The sequence below is a fragment of the Megachile rotundata genome, chromosome 3 (assembly GCF_050947335.1).
Source record: "Megachile rotundata isolate GNS110a chromosome 3, iyMegRotu1, whole genome shotgun sequence".
NCBI lineage: Eukaryota > Metazoa > Arthropoda > Insecta > Hymenoptera > Megachilidae > Megachile > Megachile rotundata.
The window spans coordinates 20,761,879-20,779,743 of NC_134985.1; the positions used below are offsets into that span (position 1 = coordinate 20,761,879).

General features: G+C 38.4%; 1 protein-coding gene across 8 annotated transcripts in view; it reads left to right on the forward strand.

Annotated features, from left to right (window-relative positions):
- Nucleotides 1–17,865, forward strand: part of ETHR (ecdysis triggering hormone receptor) — a 106,137-nt gene that overhangs the window by 85,830 nt on the left and 2,442 nt on the right. For 7 of the 8 annotated variants that reach the window (XM_012292928.2, XM_076530250.1, XM_012292925.2 and 4 more), the window contains 2 exons: nucleotides 7,140–7,248; nucleotides 8,082–8,153. In XM_012292928.2, the coding sequence (XP_012148318.1) occupies nucleotides 7,140–7,248; nucleotides 8,082–8,153 (181 nt within the window). Of the gene's footprint in view, nucleotides 1–7,139; nucleotides 7,249–8,081; nucleotides 8,154–17,101; nucleotides 17,800–17,865 lie in introns of those variants that run through there. The other variant, XM_012292933.2, reaches the window with a different exon arrangement.

Sequence of the window (17,865 nt, forward strand, 5' to 3'; positions counted from 1 at the left end):
CAATACTAAAGTTTGTGACATAAAGCAATGTGTTATGTTCGTACAAAGTTAATTAAAGTTAATATTAAAGGAAGATGCTTCTCCCTGTCCATAGACAAATCATGTATTTTACTAATCCATTCTACTGTTCTAATTAACTGTGCTTCAACTCATTCTTCCCCAGTGTGCTTACTTGAGTACACTACAATTATTGGCTTTTACAAACTTGAAATGTACACATGTGTTCCCAGTGCACTCATATGAGTACAATACTAAAGTTTGTGACATAAAGCAATGTGTTATGTTCGTACAAAGTTAATTAAAGTTAATATTAAAGGAAGATGCTTCTCCCTGTCCATAGACAAATCATGTATTTTACTAATCCATTCTACTGTTCTAATTAACTGTGCTTCAACTCATTCTTCCCCAGTGTGCTTACTTGAGTACACTACAATTATTGGCTTTTACAAACTTGAAATGTACACATGTGTTCCCAGTGCACTCATACGAGTACAATACTAAAGTTTGCGATATAAAGCAATGTGTTATGTTCGTACAAAGTTAATATTAAAGGAAAATGCTTCTCCCTATCCATAGACAAATCATCCTTGATCAACCTAAGATCTCCATCCCCAAAATTCCTGCATCGGCAGATTGCCTCGATCGAGTTGCAATCGTCGATCTCTAAAAAGCAGGGCAAAGAAAAAGATACTCGAAGAAGGGTTTAACGGGGCAATTGGAGCAAACTAACGGGTCGAGGAGAGGGATGAATCCTAATTTAATAAACGTTCACCCACGGGTCGAAGCCTTTTATCCGTCTGGGTCAGTCCTTGAAGAATGGCCTCGTCAGGGCAAGGCTAGGGCACGCGTTTACGCGACAGGGCGAGCTGGACCAACACGATGGGCAAGGTTGATGGCGGGCTTGAAACGAGCAGCTCGAACTTCTTACCCCCTGCTAAGAATTACCGTTGCTCTTAGAGGCTGTACCAAGCTGGAGCATTTAATGCTACGCCTGTCGTAACACCTTCTTGTCCTGCCGGTTTCTATCCAATTCCCTTGAACGTGTGTTCGTGCATGCGGCAGGAAATAGAATGGAAAAGGCGCCGTGCTTCCGACCAACATCCACTCTCTTTACGAAACCTCGACCTGATCTTCAAGATCTACGGATTTCAGAGTTGGGAGAATGTGGGAGAGGGATTGGAAGTTTGGGAGATTCGGATGAACGAGGGATTGGAAATTTAGAAGATTTGGATGATCGAGGAATTGGAAATTTGAGAGATTCGGATGATCGAGGGATTGGAAATTTGGGAGATTTGGATGATAGAGGGATTGGAAGTTTGGGAGATTTGGATGATTGAGAGATTGAAAATTTGAGAGATTCGGATGATCGAGGGATTGGAAATTTAGGAGATTTGGATGATCGAGGGATTGGAAATTTGGGAAATTCGGGTGATCGAGGGATTGGAAATTTGGGAAATTTGGATGATCGAGGGATTGGAAATTTGGGAGATTTGGATGATTGAGAGATTGGAAGTTTGGGAGATTTGAATGATCGAGGGATTGGAAATTTGGGAAATTCGGATGATCGAGGGATTGGAAATTTGGGAAATTCGGATGATCGAGGGATTGGAAGTTTGAGAGATTCGGATGATCGAGGGATTGGAAATTTAGAAGATTTGGATGATCGAGGAATTGGAAATTTGAGAGATTCGGATGATCGAGGGATTGGAAATTTGGGAGATTTGGATGATAGAGGGATTGGAAATTTGGGAGATTTGGATGATCGAGGGATTGGAAGTTTGAGAGATTCGGATGATCGAGGGATTGGAAATTTGGGAGATTTGGATGATCGAAGGATTGGAAATTTGGAAGATTTGGATGATCGAGGGATTGGAAGTTTGAGAGATTTGGATGATCGAGGGATTGGAAGTTTGAGAGATTTGGGTGATCGAGGGATTGGAAGTTTGGGAGATTTGAATGATCGAGGGATTGGAAATTTGGGAGATTCGGATGATCGAGGGATTGGAAATTTGGAAGATTTGGATGATCGAGGGACTGGAAATTTGGGAAATTCGGATGATCGAGAGATTGGAAATTTGAGAGATTTGGATGGTCTAGGGATTGGAAGTTTGAGAAATTCGAATGATCGAGGGGTTGGAAGTTTGGGAAATTCGGATGATCGAGGGATTGGAAGTTTGGGAAATTCGGATGACGGAGGGATTGAAAATTTGGAAAATTTGGGAATTCTGAATTGGCAGGTTTGAGATCTAGAGATTTGGAAGTGTAAGAAGTTGGGTACTCGAGAATTTGAGACATTTAGATATTTGCAAACTTGTAGATTTGGAAGTATGACAATTTGGGGTGTTTGGAGTTCGAAAACTTAGAGATCTATACATTTAGAAATTTGGAAACTTGAAGACTAGAAAATTATGGAATTCGAAAACTTGAGAATCCAGTAACGTAAAGACCCAGAAACTTGCAAATTCCATTGCGTCAAAACTTACTACACTTAAACCCCTTAAACTTGAAACCCTAGAACGCCCCCAACTTTAAATTTGACAACCGAGAAATTACGCATCATTCCACCCCCCATACCTATCAGAACAAAATTATCCCCCAATCTGAACTTTCCCTCCAACAAATAAAAACTTAATTGTTCGAAATTCTCGCATTAATCAAAGTAAACGATTCCCATGGGTGTTGAATCCCTCCAGCAGAATAACTCGATTATTTGTACCCTTAAATAATCCAGCATAAAATTGGCGTAGCTCTAAACGTTCGTGCCAACTCGTACATCTTTATGTCCGTTGAAAGTGAACGAAGCGAGGCCTCATTAAATTCTATCCAACCAGTATGATGCAATTTGTCTGAATTTGCAGCGGAGACTCTTTTTTAGCCCGGCCACAATGAAATTCTTATCAAGCCTCGTTAACGAGAAGAACGTTGTTATTTTGCTCCTAGAAATTTGTAGACCGTTCTGTAGACCGATAAGACTGCGTGGCTTACGAGGCTGGCCGTATTTTTGATTATCACCCCAACGCATCTGATATCCTTTGGACGAGATGCTTCGTCGGAAAATTCTGTCACGATTTATGGCTACTTCCTGTACGAAACTGTAATTGGAGGATATTTTATGGTGGAAATTTTTTATTGTTACAAATTTTTAGATTTTTGGACTTCGAGGAGGACTTAGATTTTAGGGTTTAGAGTTTTGGACTTAGAGGAGGACTTAGATTTTAGAAGTTAGATTTTTAGACTTCGAGGAGGACTTAGATTTTAGGATTTAGATTTTGGGACTTCGATTAGGACTTAGATTTTAGGATTCAGATTTTAGAAATTAGATTTTTGGACTTTGGTTAGGTCTTAGATTTTAGAAGTTAGATTTTTGGACTTTGGTTAGGATTCAGATTTTAGAAATTAAATTTTTAGACTTTGGTTAGGATTCAGATTTTAGAAGTTAGATTTTTGGACTTTGGTTAGGATTCAGATTTTAGAAGTTAGATTTTTGAACTTTGGTTAGGACTTAGATTTTAGGATTTAGATTTTAGAAGTTAAATTTTTAGAGTTCGGTTAGGACTTAGATATTAGGATTTAGGTATTAAGACTTACATTTTATAACTTCGATTTTACGATTTAGATTTTAGGACTTAAATTGTTGGACTTCGATTATAACCTGGATTTTAGGATTTAGATTTTAAGACTTACATGTTTGGACTTCGATTAGGATTTAGATTTTAAGACTTACATGTTTGGACTTCGATTAGGACTTAGATTGTAGGATTTAGATTTTAAGACTGACATTTATGGCCTTCGATTAGGATTTTGATTTTGGACCAGTCCAAGTAAATTTCTAAAATTACCTAAACTTCTTAAATACCAAAATCTGCAAGGATGAGTGAAATTAACCAATGAATGAAAATATCGATCGCTAATAACGGCGATATGTAAATAACGCGTTGGCGTTGTATTTGCATGTACCAATAATTGTGGGTCAATATTTCTGATTCATTACTCGACGATCGTAGCTCGCCGATTGCAAATATCGTACTCGCTAATTACGGCGATCCATCCTGTTCGCGTAATTACGGTTCGTTTACTATAACCCACCGTCTCGTATATCCGTGAATGAAGAATTAATAAAAATCTTTTAATTACCGTCTTAATTCAAACACGCAAGAGGGAGAAAGTCTTAATGTTCGATACTTATCTAAAATCTCCCTCAATTAATTCCACATTTTCTTAGACCTAAGATTATCCTCCTTAAATTTTTCAAAATTTTATTTTTACTAGATTTTATTAGTTTTTTTTTATTTTATCTGTCTAGAAATGTGGGAATTTAGAAATTTGAAAATTAAAAAATATAAAAATTTGCAAAATTGCCAGATTAAGATTATACGCCACTAAATTTAATAATAATAACAAAGTTATAAATTTGTAGATTCTCCCCAAAATCCTTCTAAAATAATACCACCTAGAAACCTTACTAATCAAATGAAGAACCTTCACTTGCAGGATTACGAGACGATTTCCAGTCGAAAGGGATCCCCAGAAAATTTCGCTGTGTCCATCGTTTCACTGATAAACTCTCCAGAATAACGTATGTACCGCTGGCGCCGGAGATAATCGATCGTGGAAATAATCTTCCGGCCGGATGGTCGTCAACGAGCAAACATTTCGTTGAGTATTTCTGAATTTTCTCGCTCGGAAACGAATAAAAAGTCGAATGAAATCAAACACTGTTGCGCATTCATCGATTCGACGCGCTAGAATACCGTCGAAATGCGATCAACGAGTCTCTCTGTTCGCGTTTTTTTTCAAATTCTCTGTGAAACTAAACGTGTTTCGAGAGTCGGGGAAAGTGGAGTGATAGATGACGTTCGCGGGAACAACGAACAAGATGGCAGATGTTTGTTGAAGTTCGAGTGGATGAACGCTTCCGATGCCTCATAATTCTTCGAAGCTTATATGTTCAGAGAACCCCTGGAATCTTTAGTAGCACTATTATTGGACACTTTCTCTTGATTCTCTCGTCCAAAGTTAGATCGACTCGGAAATCTGCTACGGTGAACGCCACCGAAATAGTTCTTCATGTTACAAGCATAAAGACATACAAGCAGAAGATGTACAAGCAAGAAACATATAAATTGTTGTGACTTATGGTTACATTCTTTATTTACACATTTCTTTACTACTTAAATAAGCATGATACTAAGAAAATGCGTCTATGTCTGTTTGAGAAAGTTAGCTGCTTTGTAGCCAATCAGAGTCGACTGCCATCTTTCTGTACCTGAACGCTGCAGTCTGCTATACAAACGAATAAATAAAATTTGACATACAGTTTCTTTATTAACACATTTCTTTACTATTTAAATAAGCATGATACTAAGAAAATGCGTGTATGTCTGTTTGAAAAGGGTAGCTGCTTTGTAGCCAATCAGAGTCGACTGCCATCTTTCTGTACCTGAACGCTGGATACTGCTATACTTACTAATAAATGAAATTTGACATACAGTCTCTTTATTTACACATTTCTTTACTATTTAAATAAGCATGATACTAAGAAAATGCGTCTATGTCTGTTTGAGAAGGTTAGCTGCTTTATAGCCAATCAGAGTTGACTGCCATCTTTCTGTACCTCAACACTGAATCCTGCTTATACTCACAAATAAATAAAATTTGACATACAGTCGCTTTATTTACACATTTCTTTACTAATTAAATAAGCATGATACTAAGAAAATGCGTCTATGACTGTTTGAAAAGGGTAGCTGCTTTGTAGCCAATCAGAGTTGACTGCCATCTTTCTGTACCTGAACGCTGCAGCCTGCTATACTTATGAATAAATAAAATTTGACATACAGTCTCTTTATTAACACATTTCCTTACTATTTGAACAATCACAATACTAAGAACATGCATCTATATCTGTTTGAAAAGATTAACTGCTTCGTAGCCAATCAGAGCTGATTGCCATCTTTCTGCACCTCAATACTACATCGTGCTATACTTACAAATAAATAAAATGTGACATACAGTCTCTTTATTTACACATTTCTTTACTATTTAAACAATCACAACACTCAGAAAATGCATCAATGTCTATTTGAAAAGATTAACTGCTTTCCAGCCAATCAGAATCGACCGCCATCTTTGCGTACCTCAACTTCTCCTACACTTACGAATAAATAAAAGAAATACGTAAAAGAAAAGCGATATTTTCAAAAGAAAATATGCGAAGAAAATCGTAGTGGAAATTATCTGTTGTCCTGAAAAGTAACGTGAAAAGTTACAAGGAAAATAATACTGACGAGAGCATTGTGCAACTTTATTACGACATCCTGAGCATTACTGGAACTTCCTTCTGGGAATCATAAATTGCTTTCTTTTGTTTAGATTTCGCAAAAGAAAGAGTTTGCATGCGTTACATAAATGTTTGGAAATACGTATCGATTTAATTAATTTTCTCCCTGATCGACCAATTAATGTTAAACTTTATTATTAAAATTAATCGGGTCGATCTCGCGTTGCGATTGAGTATTTATTCGACTGTAAGTAAATATGAATCTGTAAGAGACGATTAAACTTTTGAACGTCGATTTTTGGATTGTTTAATCAACGTTGAATATTCGATGCATTTTGTTCACTAATTAATTAACGTTGACCCCTTGCCAGTTATATTCAGTTGTATTAATTTTATTTATAATTGGGCAAATTTGATCAAAGTAGTTTATGAAAAATATTCATTTTTATACAAGAATAAGTACAAGAATAAGTGGTACAAGAATCAGGGTGGTCTGATCAAAATTTCAGTAGAATGTGCTAGTCCGTGATCAGACTCGTCAACTTTATTTATTGCAGGCTATTATAGCTTTTATTTGTTTCGGAGAATCGAATTTTTATGAACATTACGTGTATTTTATATTTATTTATACGTTGACCTAAATTTTTATGAACATTACTTACATTCATACGTTGACCGCCATGATCATATGTGACCAACAATACAAATTCAGATAAATTATTTATTTACAGGAAAGCCAACTTTAGAGGGTTTTTACTTTAGAATGTCTGGCCACAAATGTCAGCTTTTACTGTGGCGGTCAACGTACTGAAATTATGCAATTACACATGTTTTTAATTCTTCAATTTCTTCGATTTAGGCAAGGCAGTGCCGTTCGTCGAGTTGACCGTGGCCCATGCATCGGTTCTTACGATCCTGGCGATCAGTTTCGAGCGATATTACGCCATTTGTGAACCTTTACGAGCAGGGTAAGCAATGTGTGAAAAATTAACATGTTAGGAATTTGAAAACCTAGAAGTGGGACACCTGGAGATTTAAGACTTTTGGAATTTGAGGACCTACAGATTTAAGGACCTTTAAATATGGGGTGTTAGAGGTTCAAGGACTTTGCAGTTTGGGGACCTAGAAGTTCAAGGCTTTTGGCATTTATGGACTTAGAGATTCAAGGACTTTTATTCAAGAGGTTCAAGGAATTTGGAGGTCTAAAAATTTTAAAGGTCTACTAATTCGAGAACCTAGAGATTCAAGGATACAGGCACTTGAGGAACATACAATTTAAGGATGTCAATGACCTACGCGCTGCAAAGATTCAGATCTAAAAATTTGATAAACTAGAAAGTTTATAATCTAAGAACTTGATGTAGACAAATACGATATTATGAAAATCTAAAAATACTAATATTCTAACATTAAAAAATTGAAAAGTGTAAAAGGTTGCGAAAAGATATTTCTTACTAAGTTACCCTACATCAAAGTGCGTCTTATGAAGTACCCTACATCAAAGTACGCCATATTAAATTGTCAACAATTCGTTACAAGATAAAATAGCCTCTCAACATAAAACACGCGTAAGAATCGTCTCCATTTCGGTCACGACTCGTTTATCGAATCCCTGTACGCGATTTCTCCACGATTATCCTTCGTTCTATTGTTACCGCTTTTCTGGCATCGTCGATTGGTATTAGATCCGTGTTTCGTTAGGCCGATTCGAAATGTCAGTCACGATTCCGCGCGAATCTGTTCGCGAAAGGTTGTTCGATGACCGATCGATTTCTATTCTCTTTTTTTTCCTTCTTTCCAGATACGTGTGCACGAAGGCCAGAGCCACGTTCCTTTGCCTGTTGGCGTGGGTGGCAGCGGCACTTTGCACGAGGTGAGAAAATAAATGAACAAGAAAAATCGACGCATCGACTCATTACATCGTCGCTTTTCGTTTCTACCGCTTCTTTTTCTCTCTTTCTTGTTACAGCCGATGCATGTCACGCCTTTTTTCTTTGCGTTTCACCGATCTTTAACCCTTTTTTCTCTCTTGCCATCCCGCCTTTTTCTCGTTCGCCCTCGCTGTACATCATTTTCGTGACAGAAATATGCGCGAAAATAACTCCTCGTCGAGGAAAGAATTACAAAATCACAGTTTTTTTACGACCTCCTCAAATGAAGCGCAATTTCACAGTAATTCAATCAGTTCCTTCGTTTTTTATTTACGCTGTCAGTTTCTTTACTTCGATGAAAATTTTTCAGAGCACGATATACTTTCAAATTATTACCATCTAAAACTTCTATAATTCTCTACATTTTTATTACCAAATTTCTAAGTTTCAAGCTTCCCAAATTTCGGACATTGGCAAACATTTGCAAATTTGAAATAGGAAAGAGGATATCTGCGGGCAGTCTGTCCGCGGTTTGCGCCAGTTAACAACAACGCGTTCATCTCGTTAAACAACACGCTTCCACCGCCGTACAGTTTACTACACGAACAACGCGGCGTTGTCTGCTACTTCTCTTGTTTTCCAGATCGCGACTTTGTGCAACGCAAGCTCCTGAAGCGATTAATTAAACCGCGACCCTTTTCGACGACTTCCTGTCGCCGTAAAGCCGATTGTTAAACCGCTCGCATAATTCCGTAATATCGAAACGTGACGTTCGGGTTTTTATGATTGACCTATCAATTTCGATACGTTCAAAAGAAATCTTTTATTACCGATGAATAAACTATTTCTATCTTTTACGAGATACATATATTTTCGCGTTTTCTTTAGTCTACTTCAAAGACAGCGTATAATTCTTTTATCTGGCCATAAATTTTGCTAACTTGTCAGGCGAGCGAAACACAAAAGAATTTCTATTGGGCATTTTTAACGAGATCGTTGCTCCTTGGTTAACGAGCATCGTACAGCGACAGGAGAATCAAGAATAAATGAAAGACCGACGGCAGCTGTTTCCCGTAATTACGACACGTATAAAGGGTTTTGGGGCTAAGGCGATCCTTGCCATGTGTTACCGTGTTCGCGTTCGTTGTCCGCGAGAACAATAACTTTTCCTCGTGGTATTTACGAGGATATCCGCTCGTAAAAATCGATGTGGACTCGCGATGATAAGAGAATCACGGCGACCTACAAAACCTTAATAGCTCGTCAGACGTTTTCAGGAAATTTCTTACTTTGCCCCGGAAAATAGGAGGTATACGTACGAACAACGGGCGTAGAATAATAGCTTTTCCGGAGTCCAGTGCGAATCGAACAATTTTTAAAACTCCTTCCCCGTTTGCCTTTTCACTGTTTGTCCCTTCCGCTTCTTTATCTGCTTTTTTCTGTATTTTCAAGTTTTCTCTTTTATCTCCTGCTACATTTGGAAATTTTCAGTCTCTTTTATCCTCTTTGTAATCCCTCGGTGAAAAACTCGGCGAAAACATCACAGATATGTAGGAAAGTGGTTCAATTGTGACGTTTGAATTTACTGTGTGTTATATGCATTGTATATAGAATTCTGTTTGTTGGATCACTAATTGTTACCTCGCAATATATTGCCATATTGGAACCTTCGTTTTATCGCCGTACATTGTATTATCACCCGTTGAATACTCCTCGTGTTAAATCGTCAAGTGTTCTATTACGCGTTCAACATTCCTCGCGTTATATTGTCACTCGTTATATGACCACTCGTTGAATCGACTCGCGTTATATTGCCATGCGTTGAAACCTTCACGCTATGTCGCCACACGTAGTACTACTATGCGTTGACACTACTCGTGTTATATCGCCACGCGTTATATTGCCTCGCGTTATATTGCAGTGCGTTGAATTCTTCACATTTTGAATTACAACGTGTTATATCGCCACGCGTAACATCACAACGCGTTGAATTTACTCATGTTATGTTGTCTCGCGTTATATTGCCACGCATTACATTGCATCGCGTTGAATTCTTCACACTTTGAATTACAATGCGTTATATCGCCACGAGTAATACCACAATGCATTGAATCTACATAGCGTTGAATCCACTCGCGTTATATTGCCGCGCGTTATATTGCCACGCATTATATTGCATCGCATTGAATTCTTCACACCTTGAATTACAATGCGTTATATCGCCACGAGTAATACCACAATGCATTGAATCTACATAGCGTTGAATCCACTCGCGTTATATTGCCGCGCGTTATATTGCAACCCACCGAATTCTTCACATTTCGAATTACAACGTGTTATATCGCCACGCGTAACATCACAACGCGTTGAATTTACTCACGTTATGTTGTCTCGCGTTATATTGCCACGCGTTATATTGCATCGCGTTGAATTCTTCACACCTTGAATTACAATGCGTTATATCGCCACGAGTAATACCACAATGCATTGAATCTACATAGCGTTGAATCCACTCGCGTTATATTGCCGCGCGTTATATTGCAACGCATCGAATTCTTCACATTTTGAATTACAACGCATAACATCACAACGCGTTGAATCTACTAACGTTATGTTGTCTCGCGTTATATTGCCACACGTTATATTGCCACGCATTATATCGCATCGCGTTGAATTCTTCTCACTTAGAATTGCAGTACATTATATCGCCACGAGTAATACCACAACGCGTTGAATCTGCATAACATTGCATCGACTCGCGTTATATCGCCATATGTTAATTCCTTCACACGTTGAATATCCAAGCAATGCCATAACACGTTGAATCCTCTTATCACTGAATTGCCACGCATTGTATAGCCAGACATTGTACGTTTAACTAATCTTGCATCGCGCAATGAAATGTCATATATCGAGGTTAAGAAAGATGAACGGTCGTTCTTGACCCCGCTATAAGATTCGTCATTATTGTCAAACAAGACGAAAGTTGTAAGAAAGATGGTTGTAATAAAACATCGCCTGCTCTTCTGGAATTACATTAGTATTCCCACGAATAAGCCTCTCCACGCTACAGCTATCTCTTCTGGAACATTAAATAAACGCCGCTATACAGGAGCACTTTGTGTAATTAAACGATGTCCCATCTTGTTCGCCCGTTAAACGTCAGTGCCGATGATCTCTTAATATTTGACGCTGTTTGCTATTCATGTATTCCTCTACGAGACTATATAAAGTACAAAATCTGGAGCATCGCTTAAAATAGCCACGGATATAAAGCGGTAATTTATACGATCGGCACTAAAGGAAAAAATGTACCTCCATGGGTCGAGCCAGTTGCCCATCGGCTAACCGTTCAAATCGCGATAACGAAAGGAGACTTGCGTGGACTGAAAGATTCGATTCCTGTGTCGTAAAATCCACGTGGCGAACGCTGTTTTCCTTCACGTTCGAATTCCCCTCAACTGGAACAGAAATTCGGCTGTGTACACTTCCGTTCAGAGATCACTTCTGACGGGTCAATATTTGGCGATTCGGCGAGCCGGAAACTTAACTTCGGGGATCTCATCATTGAAAAATAGTGGGGTTGAACAATTGGAACGTGGTGAAATTAAGAAGCTGAAGAATTGAAGAATGGAATAAATGAACGACTGTACGAGTGAACGATAGAACAATTAAAAAAATGAAACATTGAAAAGATGATCAAATGAAAATATAAGAAACTGAACAATTGAAAAGTTTAAAATTTGTAAAATTGTAAAATTGCTCGTAAAATAAGAATCAAGTAAATGAATGATTGTACAAGTGAAAGATAGAACAATTGCAAAAATGAAACATTGAAAAGATGATAAAATGAAAATATAAGAAACTGAACAATTGAAAAGTTTAAGATTTTAAAAATCGTAAAATTGCTCGGAAAATAAGAATCGAATAAATGAATGATTGTACAAGTGAAAGATAGAACAATTGCAAAAATGAAACATTGGAAAAATGATAAAATGAAAATATAAGAAACTGAACAATTGCAAAGTTTAAAATTTGTAAAATTGTGAAATTGCTCGTAAAATAAGAATCGAATACATGAATAATCGTACGAATGAAATATAGAACAATTAAAAAAATGAAAAATAGGTAGAATGATAAAATGAAAATCTAAGAAACTGACAAATTGAAAAGTGCAAGATTTGAATAATAAAAAATGAAAAGTGCAAGATTCGAATAATAAAAAGCTTGGAAAATAAGAATCGAATAAATGAATGATCGTACGAGTGAAAGATAGAACAATTTAAAAAACGAAAAATAGGTAGAATGATAAAATGAAAATCTAAGGAACTAAAAAATTGAAAAGTGAAAGACTTGAATAATAAAAAGTGTAAGCTTGGAAAATAAGAATTGAATAAATGAATGATCGTACGAGTGAACGATAGACCAATTAAAAAAATGAAAAATAAGTAGAATGATAAAATGAAAATCTAAGGAACTGAAAAATTGAAAACTGCAAGACTTGAATAATTTAAAAAGTGAAAGCTTGGAAAAAAACAAGAGTTGTAAAAGTTTCAGGAGTACACTCCGTCAGAATGGAGCACAAATGGTTACAAATCCCTTCCTCTACAGTGGTCCTTATCCAAAGGCAGCTCTCGCTGCACCCGAGTGTACAATCTTGAACCAGTGTCGTAAAGGGTAAATTGCCCATGGAACCACTTCTTGGGAAAAGCTTTACGCGTCGCTTACACTTTTTCCTCTCGTAGATCAGCACTGGCTGGTGAGTTCTGGAACAGGAGACACGGGTCCTGCTCGCTGAATTTATGGTTGCTTAAGAAAAGAGAGGCTCCCTTTACGATGGCGGAAAACAGGCGAAAAGAGAAATCTGAAGAATCCAAATCTCGCGCTGCAAAACGAACTGTGTCCAAAAATGAAAATCTTCATCGAGCAGCCTTCGTTGCTGAATGAACTTCGACCGAATCAGTCGAGTGTTCAATTTTCAATTACACGTCAAGTTATGGCAGTTTGTTATAACGACGAACGCAACAGATAAGTCAGAAATCAACAACAGAAGGCGGAGCAGAAAGTTCGAAAGATAAAGGGGAAATGATACGGAAACGTTTGAAGTACTATGAATAGTAAGCAGGAATACAAGTTCCCGGAGGGTGAAATATCGCAGGGAAATGTGATTCCAATTTAGCAAGAGAAAATTTATTTCGGGTGAGCTTGTGGAGAAAAGTCAGAGAAATTATTGACTGAGGAACATCTTTTCGAATACTTTTTACAAGTAGATCACTGGGTTTTTAAGGGTATAACGTCTTAGGAGTTATATTTATTGAATTGAAGAAGTTTGGTAAGAATTGACAGAAAAATTTTCTAAAGCTCCCTCTTTCGATCCTTTAATCCCTTAATATATAAATTGGGATTATGTATTTTGCTGCTATCGATAGCGTGGTCGTTCCAACGAAAATCCAAGATTACGACTTCGGAGGGTGCTCTAACAGTCCGAGAAAGTATACCGGGTGTCGTATAACTACAGAGGAGATATAAACTTGCTAAAATGCAAGCAAGGTGATCTTGCATCTATCAGTGATTTCTCAAAATTCTAATCTCTTAGTATTCCAGTTTCTTGAAGCTTAAGTCACCTAAAGTCCCAACCTTCCAAAGTTCCAATAGCTTAGGGTTCCAATCTCCCAAAGTTCCAATTTTTCAAGGTCCCAATCTCTCAGTCTTCCAATCGCTCAAAGTCCCAATCTCTCAGTCTTCCAATCTCCCAGAGTTTAAATCACTTAGAGTCCCAATCTCCCAGAGCTCCAATACTCGAGGGTCCCAATCTCCCAGAGTTCCAATACTCGAGGGTTCCAATCTCCCAAAGTTCCAATACTCAAGGGTTCCAATCTCCCAGAGTTCCAATACTCGAGGGTTCCAATCTCCCAAAGTTCCAATACTCGAGGGTTCCAATCTCCCAGAGTTCCAATACTCGAGGGTTCCAATCTCCCAGAGTTCCAATACTCAAAGGTTCCAATCTCCCAGAGTTCCAATACTCGAGGGTTCCAATCTCCCAGAGTTCCAATACTCGAGGGTTCCAATGTCCCAAAGTTCCAATACTCGAGGGTTCCAATCTCTCACAGTTCCAATACTCAAGGATTCCAATGTCCCAGAGTTCCAATACTCAAGGGTTCCAATCTCCCAGAGTTCCAATACTCGAGGGTCCCAATCTCTCTGTCTTCCAATCTCCCAAAGTCCCAATCTCTCAGTCTTCCAATCTTCCAGAGTTTAAATCACCTAGAGTCCCTATCTCTCAGAGTTCCAATACTCGAGGGTTCCAATCTCCCAAAGTTCCAATTCTCCAGGGTTCCAATCTCTCAAAGTCCCAATCTTTCAGTCTTCCAATCTCCCAGAGTTTAAATCACCTAGAGTCCCTATCTCCCAGAGTTCCAATACTCGAGGGTTCCAATGTCCCAGAGTTCCAATACTCAAGGGTTCCAATCTCCCAGAGTTCCAATACTCGAGGGTTCCAATCTCCCAGAGTTCCAATACTCAAGTGTTCCAATCTCTCAAAGCCCCAATTCTCCAAGGTTCCAATCTCTCAGTCTTCCAATCTCTCCAAGGTCCCAATCTCTGAGTCTTCCAATCTCCCAGAGTTTAAATCACCTAGAGTCCCAATCTCCCAGAGTTCCAATACTCGAGGGTTCCAATCTCCCAAAGTTCCAATACTCAAGGGTTCCAATCTCCCAAAGTCCCAATTCTCCAAGGTCCCAATCTCTCAGTCTTCCAAACTTCCAAAGTCCCAATCTCTCAGTCTTCCAATCTCCCAAAGTCCCAATCTCTCAGTCTTCAAATCTCCCAGAGCTTAAATCACCTAGAGTCCCAATTTCCCAAAATTCCAATCCCTCAAATCTCCACCCTTCACCCCTTAAAAATGAAGAGCAGTAGTTCAAATTATATAAAACGCGAGAAGGGGAGTATAACACACAATAAAGAAGGTTAAACACACGCACAAGTTATATTATTTAATTAACTACTACGCTGTTTCGGGAACAAGGAATGCGGCGCAGTTAGCGTTGACTCGCACTACTGAATTCGTAATGTTTACACACAGTCCAGTAAACTTTTATTTAAACTTCGAGTTGTTTCGCTGAACTGTATTTTATCGAGACTGCCCCTAAACTCACACTTTACAAACACATAATTTTTAAACGACATAATTAAAATTTTTCAAATTACTTTTGCTAATTTTCTATAAACGGTGTATCACAATGTGAAGTTTAAATACGAAATTTTTATAACTGTTTAAGAGGAGAAACTGCGTGTACGATAAATTCAGCGAGTGTTCTTGACATGAAACTGAAAAGGAAGAGGAAACAACTACGACTTCGAAAGCTGAATAAGCAAGCTTGTTTCTTTTCATTGAAACTCGAAAGCAAGACGAATGTAGTATAATTTGAGTAGGGAAGAGCCAAGAGCATTCTGCTGTACAATACCGTTGATGGATCGCTCGGTGAATCCTTTAAGGTCTGATCTATGAGGTAATTTTACTAGGAGCTTTGACACAGTGACGTGTAGCTTCCTGAATTTTCTAAAAATTCTCCTTCGACTTTCGATACACTTGCAACTTTTTATCGAGGAATTTCTACTAGATAGAACCATAAATTTTCTATAAAAGGTCGCGTTACATCTTCTATCAAAAATCCTATAAAAAAGTCTCCAAAAGTCCTCCGAACATCCAATTCTCAATTTGACAAAACCTAGATAGAACCATAAATTTCCTATCAAAGCATTACATCTTCTATCAAAAACCCTATAAAAAGAGTCTCAAAAGATCCTCAGAACATCCAATTCTGTTTTGACAGAATCCTCCAAGAGTTCATTAAGCCGTCCCTGTTTTCTTTAAAAACCCCGGCAAGAGCAAACAGACCCATACAATTACCTGAAATTGCGTTACATCAGGAATTGGAGGAAATTCAATATCAGAGTTGTTCGTGGCTCTGTGTCACGAGTTTCTTGGACGAAGAAAAAAGGTGCAACACGATATTCTATTTCACTTCGTGGGAAGGATACCGTGTGATAGCAATCTATCCTTTGCTTTTTCGACGTCCAAAGCGATTCTAATAGCACCTTCGTCTTAGTAAAATCTAATAAGGATTTCAAGGTTTCATATACAGGGCTGTAGGGACTTATGGGATATAGACTGTCGAACATAGGTTTATTGTCACATGAGGATTTTAGGATTTAGGAATTCACGTAAGAATATGTGGAATTTTGGGACGAAAGATTTAAGTATCTTCTAAGTAAATTTTAGAGAACTCTTCATATGTATAATAAAGACACACATGTGCACTTTAACTTGGACACACATGTCCCTTACCGTATGATTAGTTTGCCAGGTGCGTCTGTCAGAACTATTAACTAATATTAAAATCGTTGAAGAAAATCAAAATGTGACTATTTTATATTCAATGATCTTTGAGTGTACAAATTATAATTAGACTCGAACTTCAAATTGAAATGTATTAAACATTCAAGCAAAATCTGTCGCATTTAGGTGCGTCACGAGTCTGGCTCTTAAAAATACTACAAGGGTTAATACACCGCCATAACACTTTCAGTAATAAAACCTCCACATCATCCCAACTAAACAAATCTCCTGAAATCACATATGAAGAAAACTTCCTCTGATACCAAAGACTTCTTTCATCACATGCGAGAAGAGTTCATCTCCCGAAGAAAAGAACGTATCATGATCCATCGACGCAAAGATCGCTTTGAACTTCATCTCCGCTTTAAACTCGACCGCCGAAACTGACGATCCATCTATAGCCGACTGTTCAAACAAGGTGGCAGCCTCTCAGCTTGGAACTGAAAATCTCTATTCGGTAGACGGGCTAAAAACGGCTTACGCGTAAATCATCCTTCAGCATCCATCACCGACTTGGAAATCCCGCGACAATTTCACTTTAACTGATTGCAGTCCCATAATCTGGGTTTCACAGTACCAGGAGATGCGCGTGAACGGCCTGGACCAGAGAAACTTTGTTCCAGTGTGTCTGACCAGCGTGGACACCGTCGGCACCTCGGTCTTCTTCTTGTTTCTGGTGGTTTTCTTCTATCTCGCGCCGCTGCTGATCCTCCTGATCCTCTACGCCTTCATCATAGGACATCTGGTGCCAGACTCCAGCAACACCAGCGACACGTATCACGCCAGGGCGAAGAGACACGTGATCACCTTGCTCTTGTCTGTGGTGCTCTGCTTCTTCCTGTGTCTGACGCCTTACAGGGTCCTGATTTTATACATCATCGTAGCACCCGCTGAACAGATCGCCGCCATCGATCGCGACACCTTCTTCGCGGTACTGAATTTCAGCAGGATTATGTTCTACCTTCACAGCGCAGTGGATCCCATTCTTTACAACCTGATGAGCAGCAAGTTCAGAAGAGGGTTCCTGCAGTTGTGCAGACTGACTGCTTGTGAAAGAAGTAACAGGAGCATTGGGACCAGAAAAACTGACTCCACGGAGCAGGAGAATTTTGTGTGATCACGACGTGATAAATGATATCATTGCTAAATATGGCTGAATGTTCTTCCAGTGGGTCCAAGTGACTTCTAAAGAATTTATAATTGTATTTGATCTCGTTGATATTGTACTTTGCAATAAATTAAAACACAAATTTGTCATGATTATCTCAATCTTCCAAATCCCCTACTGTTCAATCTTCCCAAAAAATCTTAATCCA